The sequence below is a fragment of the Rousettus aegyptiacus genome, unplaced genomic scaffold (genome assembly GCF_014176215.1).
Source record: "Rousettus aegyptiacus isolate mRouAeg1 unplaced genomic scaffold, mRouAeg1.p scaffold_m13_p_5, whole genome shotgun sequence".
Taxonomy (NCBI): Eukaryota; Metazoa; Chordata; class Mammalia; order Chiroptera; family Pteropodidae; genus Rousettus; species Rousettus aegyptiacus.
The window spans coordinates 61,916,713-61,933,468 of NW_023416308.1; the positions used below are offsets into that span (position 1 = coordinate 61,916,713).

At 42.0% G+C, this 16,756-nt stretch overlaps 1 protein-coding gene across 5 annotated transcripts in view; it reads right to left on the minus strand.

The window, feature by feature from the left end:
• Positions 1 to 357: 357 nt before the first annotated feature.
• Positions 358 to 16,756, minus strand: part of FAT3 (FAT atypical cadherin 3) — a 603,178-nt gene continuing 586,779 nt past the window's right edge. For 3 of the 5 annotated variants that reach the window (XM_016158661.2, XM_016158659.2, XM_016158660.2), the window contains 6 exons: positions 15,497 to 15,650; positions 12,977 to 13,632; positions 9,428 to 9,541; positions 7,310 to 7,369; positions 6,683 to 6,718; positions 358 to 6,050 (listed from right to left, as the gene is read on the minus strand). In XM_016158661.2, coding sequence (XP_016014147.2) covers positions 5,428 to 6,050; positions 6,683 to 6,718; positions 7,310 to 7,369; positions 9,428 to 9,541; positions 12,977 to 13,632; positions 15,497 to 15,650 — 1,643 coding nt within the window. In that variant the 3' untranslated portion in view covers positions 358 to 5,427. The remainder of the gene's footprint in view (positions 6,051 to 6,682; positions 6,719 to 7,309; positions 7,370 to 9,427; positions 9,542 to 12,976; positions 13,633 to 15,496; positions 15,651 to 16,756) is intronic. The other 2 variants (XM_016158663.2, XM_016158662.2) reach the window with 1 other exon arrangement.

Sequence of the window (16,756 nt, forward strand, 5' to 3'; positions counted from 1 at the left end):
CTAATTGTGTCTCAAACTTTTGGATTTTTCTTTTGCCTCCTCTTTTGAGGGAGAGGAGGACTGGAGAGGCTGCCTCGAAAGTGTGGGGTTGTGTTAAGGAGAGATTTCTGCAGAGGTGGGATTTGACTCATTCATTCCAGTCTCCAGCACTCTTTCATTTTCATCCGGGAGAAGCCCAGCAGGGTTTGTGCCCAGTGAGAAGCTGCATAAGATTCCAGTGTATGTGGAAGTCTTTCTGGAGGTAAGAAGTCTCTGAAAACAAAACCATCATGCTCTGTGGAATATGACTGCCCAAATGCCATGTGATCAATTAACTGAAGACAAAAGGAAACACTTAAGAAGAGTCAACACAATTGCTAGTTTCATTTTTTCTTTTTACTTGAAAACTTGTTTTAACCATCAAATTTTGTAAGTTATAAACCTGTACACTGTTGGGTTTTTGTTTTTGGCTGTCTTTTTTGTTGTTTTTTTTTCTGTTGCTGTTTTTATTTTTATTTTATTTTATTTTATTTTATTTTTTTAGAAAAAGAACACCAGACTGAATACTGCCAATAGCAATATATGCAGAAATAATCCATTTCCATAAGGGACAAGATTCACTTTAAGTGTTAACTTTCCCCTTTGCATAAGGTTTGGTGTGATGTGTGTGCAAGTTTAGGTGAGTATACATGTGTGAGAAGAAATGATATACTTCATTCTGAATCTGAAGTGGCATAGATATCAGGTACTTAGTAACTGGGCAAAACACACTCATTTAAAAAAATGCCAATAAAAACATTTTCTTGTAAACAGAGAAAGTTAATTGAAAACAGTAGAACCAAAGAAAGGTTATAGTACATTTTGCAATGATTAAAAAACACCATTTTCCATTTTCAAATTTAAAATTCTTTTTTGTGGGTGCATGTGGTTACCTCAAAAGTCTGTAGACCAACAGCATGGATGACTTAGAATCGTATTCGACTCTCCCAAATTAAAGCATCCTGATAGGCATCAAATACAATATCTACAAAAGCTTGGAAAAATTGAAACCATTATATACAATTATATAAACATTTTAAACACCAAAACATACATCTTTTACAAACCAGCCTGTTTGCAACAGGTAAATTTACAAGACAATCTCTCTGATACAGTGCTTAAAAAGAACTGCTTCCATTTCCGAACACATTTGTAACTTCCCAAAATGCAGTAGTATGGGCTCCTAAAATTGGTAAATAGTAGCAATTCAGGTATTTGTTTGCTCGAAGGGTACTATAGTACATACTAATGGGTCCAAATACGCTCCAAATGACTATATGATTCTCTAGTGCATCCTGAACACTGGAAGAGACTTATTATGGCCTTTGTGTAATATTACATACTTATTATTGCTTTTCATTGTTACATAAGGAAAGGAAATCTTGTTCTTTTCCTATCTCTTAGCCAGTTGGCTAAATATTAACCGATGCCAAACCCACAAATGGTGACTTTAAACCCTAGATTATACAACCAGAAGCTTAAAGACATTGTGGATTTTGTCCAGAATAATGCGCAGTTGAACATTGCATGACCAAAACAAGGAAAAACACATAACCACCTTCTCACAGACCACACAAAATGACGCTGCTGAAGAAATGCCTTTTAAAATCCCATTTCCCATGGTTTGAAACTAAAACATAGAACATAAAAGCCTAATCACTTTGTCAATATCTGTGTATAGGGAGGGCGACAGAGTGAATTAAAGAGACAATTATCTGGGTCACTCATGCAAAATGAACATTAGATCTCCCTGAATTACCTCACATGACAGTGTTTTCTGAATCTTATATGATTTATCTTGCTATCTCTTTCCCCAAGTCCCCTGACTTTGATTATGTAGACACAGCCATTAGGGAGGGCAGTGGGTGGGTGAGTGTGGGAAGTTAGTAGGACTTGGCTGGTGGCGAAATGTCTTATTTGTTTTTTTTCCAGGCTGTGTTAGTGATTCTTAAGGTAAGTTCCAGGGAAGTTCCAGGGAAACATCATTAAGTTCCCTGCCACGCCTTTACACCGATTCTCTGACAGGGCAAACCTCAAACACATGGACTTGTCCTATTCACATCACTAAGTCTTCTATAATGGCATTTCATGGATGCTCAGGACATGAGTTCATGGAAAACTGGCATGGAACGGAACTCAGCAGCAAAATGCTTGTACAAGAAATTGAATAAACACCTACTTTATTCATCTTTTACAGTCCCAGAGTTTCTGCTTACTATATGACAAACATTAACAGTCCAGCTACTCTAAACTTAACCAGAATGTGTGCAATAGAAGTAAAGTGCCTACAACGGGCTATAGAAAAATGGCTTCCGGGAAGTGGCACATACATGTTAGAAAAAAGAGAAAGACACTAATTGGCTTAAATATTTTCCACATGGTTGAACACAGCGGAGGGGTAGGAACAAATGCCAGTGCTAGTAGAGGGGAAAAAAAAGAAACAAAAATGCACCCAGCAGGTAATATGATAAACAAAGTTTCACCATAATTGATGGCTGGCCTGAAATTATCACCCTATCCTCATTTTAGAAAACATTCATTTGACAAAAGTCGCATTTTGATAAACTTCCAAAGAAATGTGTGCATTCTGCAGCTGCCCCCTTCCTAGGAGGGTTGCTAGAAAATGTGAGATCATGAGGCTTCCAGAGAAATAATCTTCATTATTTCTAGCATATTTCAAAGCAGGAATGGTCAAAAGTCAGAAGGTCCAGCAGAAGCTGGCACGTACCATGCCCCAGGCAGTTCATTGGTGAACAATGTTATCCAGAAAGAATATTGGCCAAATGGATGAATTTGAATTCCTGTTCAGCTACTTAACTTCCCGTGTGAGCTTGGGCAAGTGCCTGCCCCTCTCTGGGTATGTTTCCTCTTTTATAAAATAAGAGGGTTGGACAAATAGGTCTTAAGGACCTTTCCAGCTCTTCGAATCAGCAGTCATCCCACTTAGTTCCACCTTAGCCTGACTGAAAACCATTGAATAATCTACAGGGAAGTCTAATTTTCCAAAAAGTGAAAAGATATGTGTTTAAAGGTAATGAATCAAAACACAATTCATGCTTGACTAGTACACATTTAGCTGCAGAGTTATTCTGCAGAAAATCAGGGGAAGCAATCCTGAAGAAAGAGGCATTTTACATAGGTCAGAGCAAAGGGTGAGCGCAGTTTTCTTGGGTGACTTCACAACTGCATTAGGATCTATTTATGCCTTCATTACTGTGTCAGTCAGGCATTCTCCCTGGAGGAGATGCTGTGTAAGCAATAGTGACTCGCTGGCATTAATCTCATTCTAATATTTCCTGGGGGCAAGAAATGGATTGTTGGTTTTACTTTGATGGTTTTTATGTCATTGCATTATTAAAAGTGTAGCAGTGATTCTACTCTAGACCATTAGTTCGTCATTTTCTCCATGGTTCTTGCAAATGTGCTTCTTACATTAGAAATATACCAAAGATTTTATTCTCAAAACCAGCCTTAGTGAAATTCATGTATTTCAAGACCACAGTGCAGATAATGCTTCGCCGAGTAGGTCCAACCAAGAGACAGTAAGAGGAGAAAAGTCGAAAAATCTGTGAAGTATATCCATGTACTCAAGAAGCTTGAGAATAAAAAGAAATTTTGTTTTACAAAAAACTTCAGAAATACTGATTCCGACAAAGAAGTGGATTAAACACAAGAGAGGCAACTAAAATATGTCTGAATGGATGATGCACAGACTCCAGACAGCACAATTACACACCAATGCCATACCTCAAAAGAAACTGTGGACACAGATTTGCTCATTAAGCAGATAGTGCAAATATGCATTTATTTACCATGGCCACCGCACACGTGGCCATAATCTGACTGAAGCAAAAGAGGAAAGTCTCTCAACTTGTCAACTTTAAGCTTCAAGTATTGAGTTATTGTATTTCCAGTGGAATGATTCCCTTGTCAATTTTGGAAACTCATGGCCAAAGTCCACATGTCAGATGGGAGGAGAAACCTAGGGTGTAATTAAACATTACACATTTTCCAAACAAGAGTTTAGTTCTGAAAAATTATAACAAAATACTGTTTTTTAAAAAGCACAGTTTTGCTTTAATATAAATGGCAGTACCAAAATAAAGTTAACTGAACCAGAGTAAAATATGGCATTTGGTGTTTCTCTAACATCATAGAGATTAGAGAAATTGAAAGGTCTGCCTTGCTGGCAGGATTTTCAAAGCAGTCCATATCCTAAAACTTTCACGTTAGCTTTCCTCAAGAGCAGCCTTATTGAGTGCAAGCACATATTTGTACATAGGCCCCGACACACACACTATTATAATTTATACACAAGAACTAATCTACTTTCTTCTTTTTAAAAACGTAATTGCATTTATAGCGATGATACTGATCTAGAACAATGCTTGAATTTTATCTGCATTATCAAGAATGGTGATTATCTGGCTGAAAACTTTGAAAGTGTTATATTTTCTTTTATGCTCTTCTAAATTTGTGAATTCTGCTCAAACCACTAAATATCTCTTATTCTAGAGAACAGAGTACCAAAATACTACTTTTTTTTTCTTTTTATTTCCTGATTCTAAGAACAAAGGCCAATTTCTGCAGTAATGTTAAAATATAGTTACAGTCAGGAATGTTTACTGGAAAACACAAAAACAGATAATCACATTCTTCCTAATGTTTGAACCATGTTAACCTCCCCAACCCACAAAATGGAACCCAAATATCCTCATATTCCTCTACATTATACCTTTCTCAAAGATCATAAAACCCAACTATATTATATTGGATGCTTAACACAAACAAACAAAAATAACTAAGCATACTAAACATGTTACCTAAACCTAATTTTATAGCTGAAAAGTGGGCAGCTTATAAAAAAAATAGAGTTGATTTTTAAAGGCTTCAGCCCATTTTCTTGTTTAATAATATTTGTTTCTCTTTTCTTTTGCCTAAGAGACTAACTTTTCCAACAATCATAACTAGTATTTTCATTTAGTCCCCCTCCTCCACTGGCTCAAAATTACATGCCTCTTCGCTTGTTGCCAGTTATTAATACTGCAAAGATTGATGCTGTAACACTTTCCAGGGCACAATACTGCACAAAGCCATATAAGATCGACTGTGTAACTTACTGGGTGAAATTTATTTCCCCTTTAAAAACTTGGTGTGCATTCTTGGTCATGAATGCAAGTACATAGTGCAAGGGCCATCAGTCACCTCTCAGAAACAGTTTCTGAGTCTTTCCTTTTCACGCAGGTGTAGTCAAGCTTGCTGGAAACAGTGTGACTTGTGATGAAGTTCCTAGGGGAAAATACCGCATTTCCTTCTTGCGTAACACACTACTCTTCATGGAGACACAAGCGCAGCCAGTCTCCTTCCGCTCTCTGTAACAAACAGTGCAAAGCACCTGAGGTGCATCCTCTATACTTGGGTCTGGTGCTGAGTCTCGATAAAGGGAATGTGAAGGCTGGCGAGGCTGAGCTCTCCCACACTCTCGTAGTCACTCATGGCTACTTCGGAATCGTCAAAGCCACAGTTGGCTGACACATCCGAGGATGAAGTGCCTCTGGAATTGTGCAAGGATTGAGACACACTGTCTGATGGGCCTGCTGTCTCTGTGCCCTGGTTCATGTTCACGGCAAAAGTACTAAATTCGCAGCCTGCAGGAGGGCCAACCAAATCTGTTTCATTGGGGAATGAGTGAGGAGGGAGGTACTGGCTGGGATGGAACTGAGGCCTTCTCCTGCAGTCTGGGCTCAGTGTGCTGGCCAATGAGACAGGCTGGGAGGGCGGCAGGGCTTCATACTGGTCCGGGAAGTCCTCTGGCAGAGGAGGGGGCAGCTGGTCCTGACTCAAGAACTCCTCTTCATGAGGGGGTGGGTACTCGCTGTCGATGTCATAGCCGCCTAAGTAGTAATCGCTCTCCAGCTCCCGTGTGCTGCCCTGGTGTGCAGAGCCTCCCTCCTGGTTCTCGTAGTTGGGCACTTCCTCTATGTCTGACAGGCGGGCCCCTGGCATCCAGTCAGAGGTGTCCCAGTGATAGGCTGTAGGAGAAAAGCCATGATAGTTAATTTCCTCCAGGCTGGAGGTTGGGATAGGGTCTGTGAAGGAACAGATAAGGGGCCTGGCATGCGATTAATATCCAACAGACCCTAAAAAGCCAAGTCATGTGCATGCTCCTGACAGGGGTCAATCAGGGGCCAGCCATGCTCTGGCCCTGGGAGAACAAGGTGATGGCACCTCTGACAGATGGTGCCTGGGTGCTGTAAAGCCTTACACCCAGCCATTCCATGAGAGACAGCCAGCAAGGGCATGTTGAGGAAACACAGTTCTAGGACCCCCTTTCTCCATTCTCTCTTCCTATCCATACACTAAGTGCAGAGGCAGGCTGGCGACATGCTCACAGAGAGAGAGAGATGCATCAGCCATACTGCGGACCACAGAAGGCAGAGAAATGTGCAGGCAAATGGATGACTCGTACACGTAGGGGAGTGGCTGGGGGAGGGATGCGGGCAGGGCTTTCACCTCCAATACCAAGCTCACGAGACACCTGGAACATGCAAAATTCAGATTAAAGAAACTCAGAACGGATGGAGGGAGAGGGGCAGGGTAAGAACAAACTCAGCAATTCAAAACACATAAGTAAAATGTTATGCTGGGGTCGTGGCAGAGTCACCTCGGTTGTAGTTCTGTCCTTGATCCATGACAGATACTGTTTAAATACAAAGTAAGAAGTAAATCTGACAATCTGAACCATGTGAAGAGGGTAAGAGAACATTTTAGATGACGAAAAACATGCTGCTATTCCTCTCCGTTGTTATTTAGAAAACAAAAAGATAATCCCATCTATGCCAGGTCTTAACTGTTTTAAGTCACTAATATAAGTTACTTGATTGAAATCAATCCCCATTATATTGCAGCTTTGAATGATTTCTTAAATTTTCCTAGGTCATAGTAGGTTTCAGTGAATATACGTTGAATATAAGAATGTAATTTAGTATTAATCAGGATTTCAACTAATTAGGTACTCTTCTCTTGAAAAAAATTTTGTAAAAAGAATACCCCACATATTTAAAAAAATATGAACTAGATATTTTTTCTCCAAATTTTAACATTCTCACTAATTCCTGGAGAAACATCCAGCGTTTCCTCTGAGACCACTGTTTCCTACCCTTTCTGCTGCCAGCGGATTAAAATCACCCCTAGTTCAAAGTAACAAGGAAGCAATATTCCCGAAAGGATAATATTTCCAAAAGTATAACTCTTTACACAAAGAAATGCTACAGAAGAAAAAAGTAAATACCTTCATTCTCTATAGTGTCAACTACATTGTTGACAAGCTGAATGACAGTCACTATGGACGCTTGTGGCCAGGAAAAGAAGACAGGAGAGAGAAGGACACCTTCAGGTTAGTTATGTGTTTTAAACACGCAGCAGTAACAGTGACAACAAAAAAGGCGCAGCATGCAAACACCCGAAGCCTTCCCACAGTCCGTCCATTACGCAGTGCTCCAGGGGACACTTTTGGTACAAGGACCTCAAGATTCTTGGAAGGGAAGGGAAATGGCAGCACACCTGGGGGTCAGTCTTCCTGCAAGGCATGATTGGCAGGGATCATAAATTCACATCTCCTGGTCTGGTGAAATCGATCCAGGAAGGCAAAGGCTCATCAAGCTCATGCTAATTTCTCATTAATAACTCTCAAATGCTCTATAGGAAGACCTCACTATTCCCGAAGATAATTCTTTGTTGGTCAGCCATGCTGCTCCAAACCAAATGCCATGATGGAGGCTAACCTCTGCAGGACTGATGGCTCCACACTCACAAGATGCCACCGATAGCCTAGAGCGATCCAAGGCCCAGCTTTCACCAGTGAAGTGTAGATAGACATCAGCATTTGGCCTCTGAAATTGTTAGAACCTGGGAAGGAGATTTCTGTGCTCTACGTGAGTTGACTTAGCAACAACAGCATGTGGAGAGGTGATCAGGTTTAAAACTAACTTTAGTCAGGACCAACCCTGAATATTAAGCGTGTAAGGTCTAGTGTGTGACCTTAAGGGCAGACACAGCAGAGGCCACGAGAGTAGTCCACCAGGCATCACTGTTGAAGCTGCTGCCTGGAGTTCAGAAACAATCTGTTCTCCCCTGCTTCTCTATGAAACACAAACCAGCAACAGCTTTCCTACAGGCTGGGGATCAGGAAAAGAGTGCGCACTGAGGCAAACAAATCTGGCGGCGTGCCCCTGCCCTTCTGAGGATGGTCAGAAGAAATCCACTGGTATATGGTTTGCCATCCCAGCAGTCAGATACACTGAAGCTTCTGTACCTCTTAGGGGTACCAGGTATTGTGGTGAAAGAGATTTGGGGGTGGTGGTGGTGAAACTAGACTATTTTACTTTTGTGATCGCTTCTACGATTTTAGAGCTCATTTGTTTCTATATTTACCTGGGAGGCAAAGACTGTTGTTTTCATTTTGTACTTCTGGGTACAAAATGTCCAGCATAGGGTGTAGCACACAGGAGAAACTCAGCAAGGATTTATTGGTTAAATGATTACATAAACAAACAAATTAATATTCAAATTTGCCACTTGCTTATAAATGGTAAAATGACATAAGGTAAGACTATCTCTGTGGGTGACTATTGGAAATTATTCTTGGTTCATTGCCATATAGTAAGGTATTGCTGTTTTATGACCATTTCTGCTACCTCCTCTGCCCTAAGGAGACCAACCCATCCTCCAAAGCTGGTTCCTCTGAAAACTCAGCCCAGTATCCTTTTCATTAACAGAAGTTCACAAGAGGTATAGAGGTAGCAGCTTTGAAGTGTCAACGAGGTCCATGCACCACACAGAATTGCATGCAACATTTTGGGAGTATGTGCATTTTCCTAAGGAGCTGATCCAAAGTACTCAACAGATTCTCCGAAAGCCCATGACCCCAAAGGATAATAAGTGAGATTCAAATGCATGAAGATGCCATTCCTACTGGAAAGAGATTCTATGTGGGGTGGGGAGGTCTTGCCTCTGAACTAATTTCTAAAGATATGGAGGTTGAATGTATACTGAGGAGATAATCATTAATAAAATTAAAAAAAAGAAAGAAAGAAATCACATTGGTTGCTAGAGAGTATCATTTGGGATGAGGTAGTTCCATCATGAACCAAATCAATGAGGACACATTACAGGAGGTCCAGGGGAACTGCATCAGCCTCTGACAGAGAGCCATGGGTCTGCTCACAGCTGCAGCTCACTAGGTGCTCCTTCGGCATTGACATCCAACAACGGAGTCAGCATAAAAGCTGATGAACACGCGCAAAAGCCCACGATCAGGTCAAGAAACAAAACCGGTCACATCATCTTCCTCTCAACCACTGACAGGAAGCAGAACCCGCCCTGGGGGAACAAGCCCATGACTTCTTACCATTGTCATCACCAGAGTCCGACTGGAAGGAGCTCAGAGACTGAACTTCAGAGTTGCTGCCTTTATTACTGCCTGCAAAGCAGGTCACTTCTCCCGGGTCATCAACTCCTTTGTCTTCGTGGACAGCCAGAGAACACACATAAATGACACTGGTTACCTGGTGCATATTTCCAGCCCTGCCACCCCCAGAGTTCATTTCTCACCGCTCTTTCATTTGCTCAGGGAAAATAATTTAGCTCCACAATAGAGAATTGATTGTGCCACTGGGGGCAAAGGTCTGTCTGTCAATCAAATGATTTACATTATGGATTCGAAACCCTTAACCTGTGGTAAATGAGCTTCCAAATAGCTGACAGCCGAAGTAGCTTCTCCCTCCTCAAAGTAAGTCTAAGTGAAGAGTGAAATGAGGATGAAGTGGCTGGGTTGCTCTTTGCCATTCAGAGTTAATTTAAATCATTTACATGAACCGATGTGGTGTCAACACCAGGTTAAATGAGATTACTTTTAAAAAAGGGGTATACATATTTTATAGGCAAGAATGCCATTACATTTATCCTAACTTCCATCTCTGGGGAGCGAGTGGAGTTCTCAGCATTGCCTTCTAGAGGGCAGCGTCACATCATCTTTGACAATGACAGTGTTCTGTATTCTCAGAGGGCAGTCAGTGGTGTAGACATGCTCTTATCCACACACTTCCTTCCTCTTCGCCATACAAAGACGGCCTGAACAACTCTAACACGCTCCCTCTCCCCTCCCCCGCCCCTGAGGCTGCCACCTCATTATTTAATGGACTAAAGGAAGCAGTAAAAACAACCCATCTCCTGAAATCAGCAAGCGAAAAACGTATTAGTCGCCTACAGATTGTCTTGCCAGCTAACCCTCTTGCTTCACAAAGAAGGAAATATATTCAATAAAAACCCAATAATACTTTGGGGGAAAATGCGAGTTTTGGCCCGAGGTAGATTCTGGAAATAAAGCTGTCACATTATGAAGTGGGTGGAGGAAAGTAATCACCAGGAAAAGCTTCACATCATCATGTAACATGACGGTACTAAGAGATGGTGACTTGTGATTAAGCGAAAAGTTGTTTCTGTTCGTGGCTGGAGAAATTACTGTTTCTTCCACAAAGGGCGATGTCAGTAACAGGCACTGTAGCTCTGAATCTGCTGTCAGATGCTGAAGCCACAGCAAAACGATGAGTTCAATGAACAACTGACATAAGTGGAGAAGAGACACCAGGGAAAAATTCACCTCCCACCAGCCACATCACAGAAAATGTGAAGATATGCCTTGGGAAAGCATGATGTGGGCACCGGGCTTAGTCCTGCACACAAGGAGGAAAGTGACAAATGATCTACCCTGGTGAATATAGTACTGTGTATCAAACTCCTTTTTCCACTCCTTCATTTATTCAAACTCCCCCTTTTTTTTTTTTCCATCGTTAAATAAAAAAAGAGCCTCTCCTTTAGCTAATGGCAAGGGTTTAGTAAGGTCTAACTCTATAAATGACTTGAGAGGGAATATATTTACGGTTAAAGTCCAAAGGCACTGACTTAAAATATAAGTGTGTCTCCAGAAAGACAAAGTCAGCAAATAGAACAGTTGGGGCAGCACTATAATAGAGCGGAGGCCCTTCTCTGCTGAGAGATCCTCTCCCTCCCGCATCTTTCCCCTTCCTTCCCGCTAAAGCTTCCAAGAGCAGTGCCGATTAGTACACAAGCTTTGAACTCTGAGGTGCTAGGTTTGAATCTTTGTTCCACCTCTTACTAGTTACTTGCCCTTAGGCAAGTTATTTGAATTTAAGAGGATCCCCACACTGTAGTGATGGCTTCTTCTGTTTATCTGATGCCTGTGTTTTCTTACCAAATAAATCTCTTTGTCCTGAACCTTTGCCTTCTGGACTCTGTTTTGGTAACTCACTGAAACACTCTTGGGATTGCTAAGAATCTTCTAGACATTAAGCACAATACACATTTTAACCTGTGTCCTCTTTGACAGTTTTACATTTCTCAACCCTGTTGATCTTATTGATAGTGTTGGCTTCTACATGCAGCCCTTTCTTTTTTCTCTGCTCTCTCTTTGTTGTCTCCTAGCCTGGCCTCTCCCCTCTGCCCACTTCGAGATTCTTTAAGAGGCCCAGTTTGACCATCCTCTCTCTGCACCTGCTCCACCAGTGAGCTCGCTCTCCTAGAGATTCAACTATGCCGCACGCAGGTATCCAAATTTTCACCTCTAGTCTCACTTTTTTCCTGAATACCCCTCAGAGTCAGACACCCTTCATCCAATGATACAGATACAACCTGCTTCTGGAAGGCTCTCTCCAATAGTTTCCTTTCAAAATCTTACTCATGCTTAAGGACACTAGTAGGAACTCCTCCTTCTCCATGAAGACTCCCTTTATTTCCTCATCTGCATATGCTCCCCAGCTTCATTTGAAACCTGCCTCTCCCCTGTACCCTCTACCCCAACGTATATCATAGTACTATAACCACAGACTTTAGAAACTCCTGCTACCCAGGGTGTCTCTGCTGCTTAAATATAAAGCCATTTGACCTGATGAAAAGTCACAGGTTAAATTAGAGCTTGTATTCATTTCATCCTGACTGAAGTTAGGGTGGGGAAAACAATCACCATCTCTCACCTAGATGTTCATAGAGACCATCTAACTAGTCTCTCTGTTTTCTTCCCTCTTTGGTCCTATTTGGTCTCTTCTCCAAGGAACAGAGCCATTTTTAGATTATGGCACTCATCTGCTTAAAAACTTGCTTAAAAGTCTTGCTGTTAAATAAAACATACCTGCTCCCCACCTGGTGCTCATCAAGCCCCAACTACACTGACCTCCTTCATGTTCTTTGACATGCCAAGGTCTTTCCCACCCCAGGGCCTTTGCACCTGCGGCTCTTGACTTAGCCTAGAATACTGCTGCAAAGGATTGGGAAACACCCCCATCTGGCCGGGACAACTTTTCCTGCTGGTGGTTCACCCTCTGGTTTCACGGACCCTGCATTCCAGACAAACAGAATGATTTGCTTTTCTTCTGATCATGTGGGTTCCTCTATGTGGATTGCCTTCTTTTCCCCAGACCTTTAATTCACCACGGTCCAACTCAAATGTCCTTCTACTCTACCCAAGCCTTCACTCTATAATCCTGGGAATACGCTCTTCTTCTGACTTTCCAGAGCACACTTTATATCACTTATGCAGCTACCACCAATGATGCGCTATCGTGAGAAGAGCCTGGGTTTTAGAGTCTGGCAACCCCCGACTGGAGTACCTCTTAAGGCTTTTATTAACTACTCTTACTATTCTTACTAGCTGTGTGACTGTGGGCAGCTTATGATGTTCTTTGAGACTCATCTGTAAATGGAGATAAGAACAAGAGCAATTTATCAGGGCTGATACGCAAACACTCAAGGCCAGAACCCGTCACAGTGAGTCCTGCAGGTGCTCTCTCCCTTCCCTAACTCCCTTCTACAGAGTCCGCACACCGGCAGCTTCCCCGCGAACACCAGTGGAATAAGTAGTGATGCACTACTACTTCCTACTCACTTTCAGTTCCCGCATCCCAGCCATTCTTCCGGATGGAATCGCAGTCGGAGCGGCAGGGCGACACCGCGGGGAGGTTGGGGGCCACACTGCACACGACCACACCCCGCCGGGCTGTGAGGATGCGCGGCGACTCAGGGTGAAAGGTGGTCATCTCCTGGTGCTCGCCCGCCAGCCCATCCACGATCTTATCCAGGTTGCTCCTGGAGTCGCTCTGGAAGCACGGGGTGTAGGCCATGGGGCGCACGGGGACCTGCGGGGGCCCCACCTCCTGGTAGACGTTGCGGCCGTCCCCGCCGCCCCGCAGGTTCCGGAACGGGATGCCGTTGCTCTTGTTGAGCAGGGCCGCGGTGGCGGGGTCCTGCACCAGCGTGATGTTGTTGCGGGAGTAGTTCTTGCGGAAGACCTTCTTGCGAAAGACGATGAAGAGGACCACCAGGATGAAGATGACGAAGAGGACCACGGCGATGCCAATGAGCTCCTCCTTCCCCACGTAGGAGTGGCCGGCCTGGATGTTGGGCACCACCACGGGGCGCAGCCCGCAGAACTGGCCCACGAAGCCGGCTGTGCAGTTACACAGGAAGGAGCCGAACATGTTGACGCAGGAGCCCCCATTCTCGCACTCCTCTCGCTCGCACTCGTTGATGTCCTCCTCGCACCTTCGGGACAACACACACAAGGCCCCTCTCAAAAGTCAGGCCGGCTGACGCGGGCTTGTATGCTGCAGCTCGGATTAAAACTGATTTCTTAAAAGGAAAATAAAGCCCCTGAAGGGTACACGGAACACCACAAAAATGGTGTGCTGGTGTGAGTACGTGTGTGCGCGCGCGCGCGGGGCAGGTGGCCTGCGTCGTCAGCCTGAGTTAAAGTGTCTCTCCCACCCAATCTCTCCCAGCTAGTCTGACCCTACCGGGGCGGGGCAGAGAAAAGGCTGTCCTGGGACAGAAAAGGAGCAGAAAGGGAAAGAACAGGTGCTGTTGAAAAGGTACCAGTCTCCAAATCCAGATAGATGCATTTTAGAATGTAAAATGTTGCAATTTTAGAAATGACATATAGTACATATCTTTCATGTAATGTAAAATACCACCCTCTCAACCCCAGGAATTGGTGCTGGCCTGGGACCCATAATCAAATATACCAGTGTTTTGATAGTAATACATATGGATAGTCACTCTAATTGAGAGAAATAAAGATTAGACATAGCCTCAGAGTGGTTTTGGCTGTTTTTGCCACCAAATTAGTTTGCCACTAATTTATCTTCAGTCCTGTCAGTTCTCAGAGCTTTTGGGATTGTAGAATTGAGGATAAAGTGCTGTGAAACTATACACATTATAGTTTCCTGAGAGGAGAAAGTCTTTGGTGCTGACATATTCCTATAATTGTTACAGTAATTTTTGGTCTCTCTGGGAAATTAGGGTGACAGGGGGTGTGTATGTAGGATTGGTAGGTGGAGGGCTACATATCTATGAATCTTTCAGATGTTATGCTTATGTTAAAGGCTAGTGGCTAATGCAGATTACTAGAAAAAACTGACTAAAGCATTCTAGTGAGAAATAATTAAATTAATTTTATTCTCTTTAAAGGAATCTATAACTTGGTTTGAGTATAACTGTAAGGCAAACATTTAAGTCTTACTCCTTCTTAGTTTAAAATTATTTGAGAACACAGACATTTTATCCTTCACTTTTCTCTACTTCAGCAAGTATTCTGCGATGTTCATTTAAAAGGGCCTATCACCTATATTTTTGGTAATCCACTTTTAAAAATGTAGTCTAAGGTCCCTAATTTGAACACATAGAGGCCAGGTCAGTTAGAAATTGGTCAGAATCACAGAGGATTTAAAAATAAATGCAGCTTTGTTACTTTAAATCATTGGATGCAACGATTCAAAGTCAGTTAAGTATTTCCTGGTAAAGTCCTCAAGAGATTTGCTTTAATGAATACATGAGATTGATCTGTAATTAGAATATCACTTGCTTGAGATTACATATATATATATATATTTAAAACCACCAAGGATGGTTGAAAGTGGCATTTTACTAAGAATTTAAAATATATCCTTTTCGTTTGGCTAACATTTTAATTTCTCCATTGCTTGGGGGGTGAGGAGGAAGGGGGAAAGTTTTGCCAAGGTAAGGTAAGCTTTAGTCTCTCAGAATGATCAGAAAATGCTAAAGCAGTAGAGTCCTGTTCATGAGTTCTGGGGAAATGGACAATATGTCTATCTAAGAAATATTGGGGGTCAGAGATGGCTTTCTTTAAAAGAATTGTTTTCATGGTTACAGGATATGTAGTAATGACATAAAAATTTGAAAATACAGAGAAGTATAAAGTAAAATATGTAAATTATCTATAACACTGTTAGCCAGAGATAATCCCCATTAATATTTTGTCACTTTTTATATAAAGACATTAACCCTTTGCTGGTCTCTTAGTGGTGAATATTTTACCCCAGTTAGTTATTTACTGTTTTGTTTTCTTAGCAAAAAGCAGCAGCATAAAGACTCGCACAATCTGACTTACGTGACTCCAGTGAGCCCAGCTTTGCAACTGCAGATGAAGGTGTTTCCTATCGGGTCACAGGAGCCTCCATTCCGGCAGGGATTTGGGAAGCAGGCTGTGATCTCAGATTCACAGTTTCTCCCAGTGAACTGTGAGAGACAGGTACACTGATAGCCTGTGAAAACAGAGGACCTGATGAACCATGGATGCCGCTGGTAATGCTCAGGGTGCATGGACTTGGTCATAATGTGTTCTCCTAATTTCTTCTGAACACAATCAAAGGCAGGTCCCAAATTCCAAAGATGATTAGTAGCAAATTGGTTATTTTGAACTTGTAACACGGCTTGCCACAAAAATGTCAAGTAGTGGTTTGGATCCCTTGCCAGTCCACAAAAATTCACCTAATGATCTCATGCATAAAGCTAGTGAGAATAGTAAGAGACACCCAAGGAGCAGAGTGCAAGAGCAGAGACCAGGATGGGGAGGAAGATGCTTTCCCCATCCCACTACTACTGTAAAAGACAGGATATTTCCAGATAGGAGTTTATCACAGGTACCACACTCATGCCATTAGAACACATTCTACAGTAGCTTCCTGAGAAAGGGTTTGTTTGTAAGAGGTAAATGTTGTGAGACCTTGCATAGTTGAACATGTCTCTATTCCACTCTTAGACCTCTTTGATAGTTAGGTTGTGTGTTGAAATCTAAGCAATTCCCTCCATGTTACTTTGGAGAAATCCAAAGTTGTTTTGGTTCCTTAAGTTTATACGTGACCTGATTTCTTTTCCTAACAGCTTGGAGTATCTTCTCTTGCCTCCTGTTTTCTGAGATTTCACAATGATATACTTTAGTGTGAGTTTATTTCAATCAATACTGGGTACTCATTGGTCCCTTGCAATCTGGAAATTCTTGTTCTTTAACTTTGGGAAAATTTAATTATTCCATTGATTTCCTTTTCTTCATTTTCTCTGTTCTGTTTTTATGGACCTTTTATGGTTTGGATCTCAGATCTTTTGGCTCTTCCTTTAATTTTATCTTTCCTATATTACATCTTTGTGGGTTTTTGCTTTACTTTATGAGTTTCTCAACTTTTGAAACTTTTTTTTGAGATTTTCATTTATGTTGTAATTTCCAAGGGCTCTTTATTGGCTAAGGGTTTTTTTTTTTTTTTTTTTTTTTTTTTTTTTTTTTTAACACAGCCCTCTGCTGCTGTTTTGTGGTTACAATATTTTCTCTTATCTCTCTGAAGATATTAATATTTTTATAAAGTTTTCTCTGTGC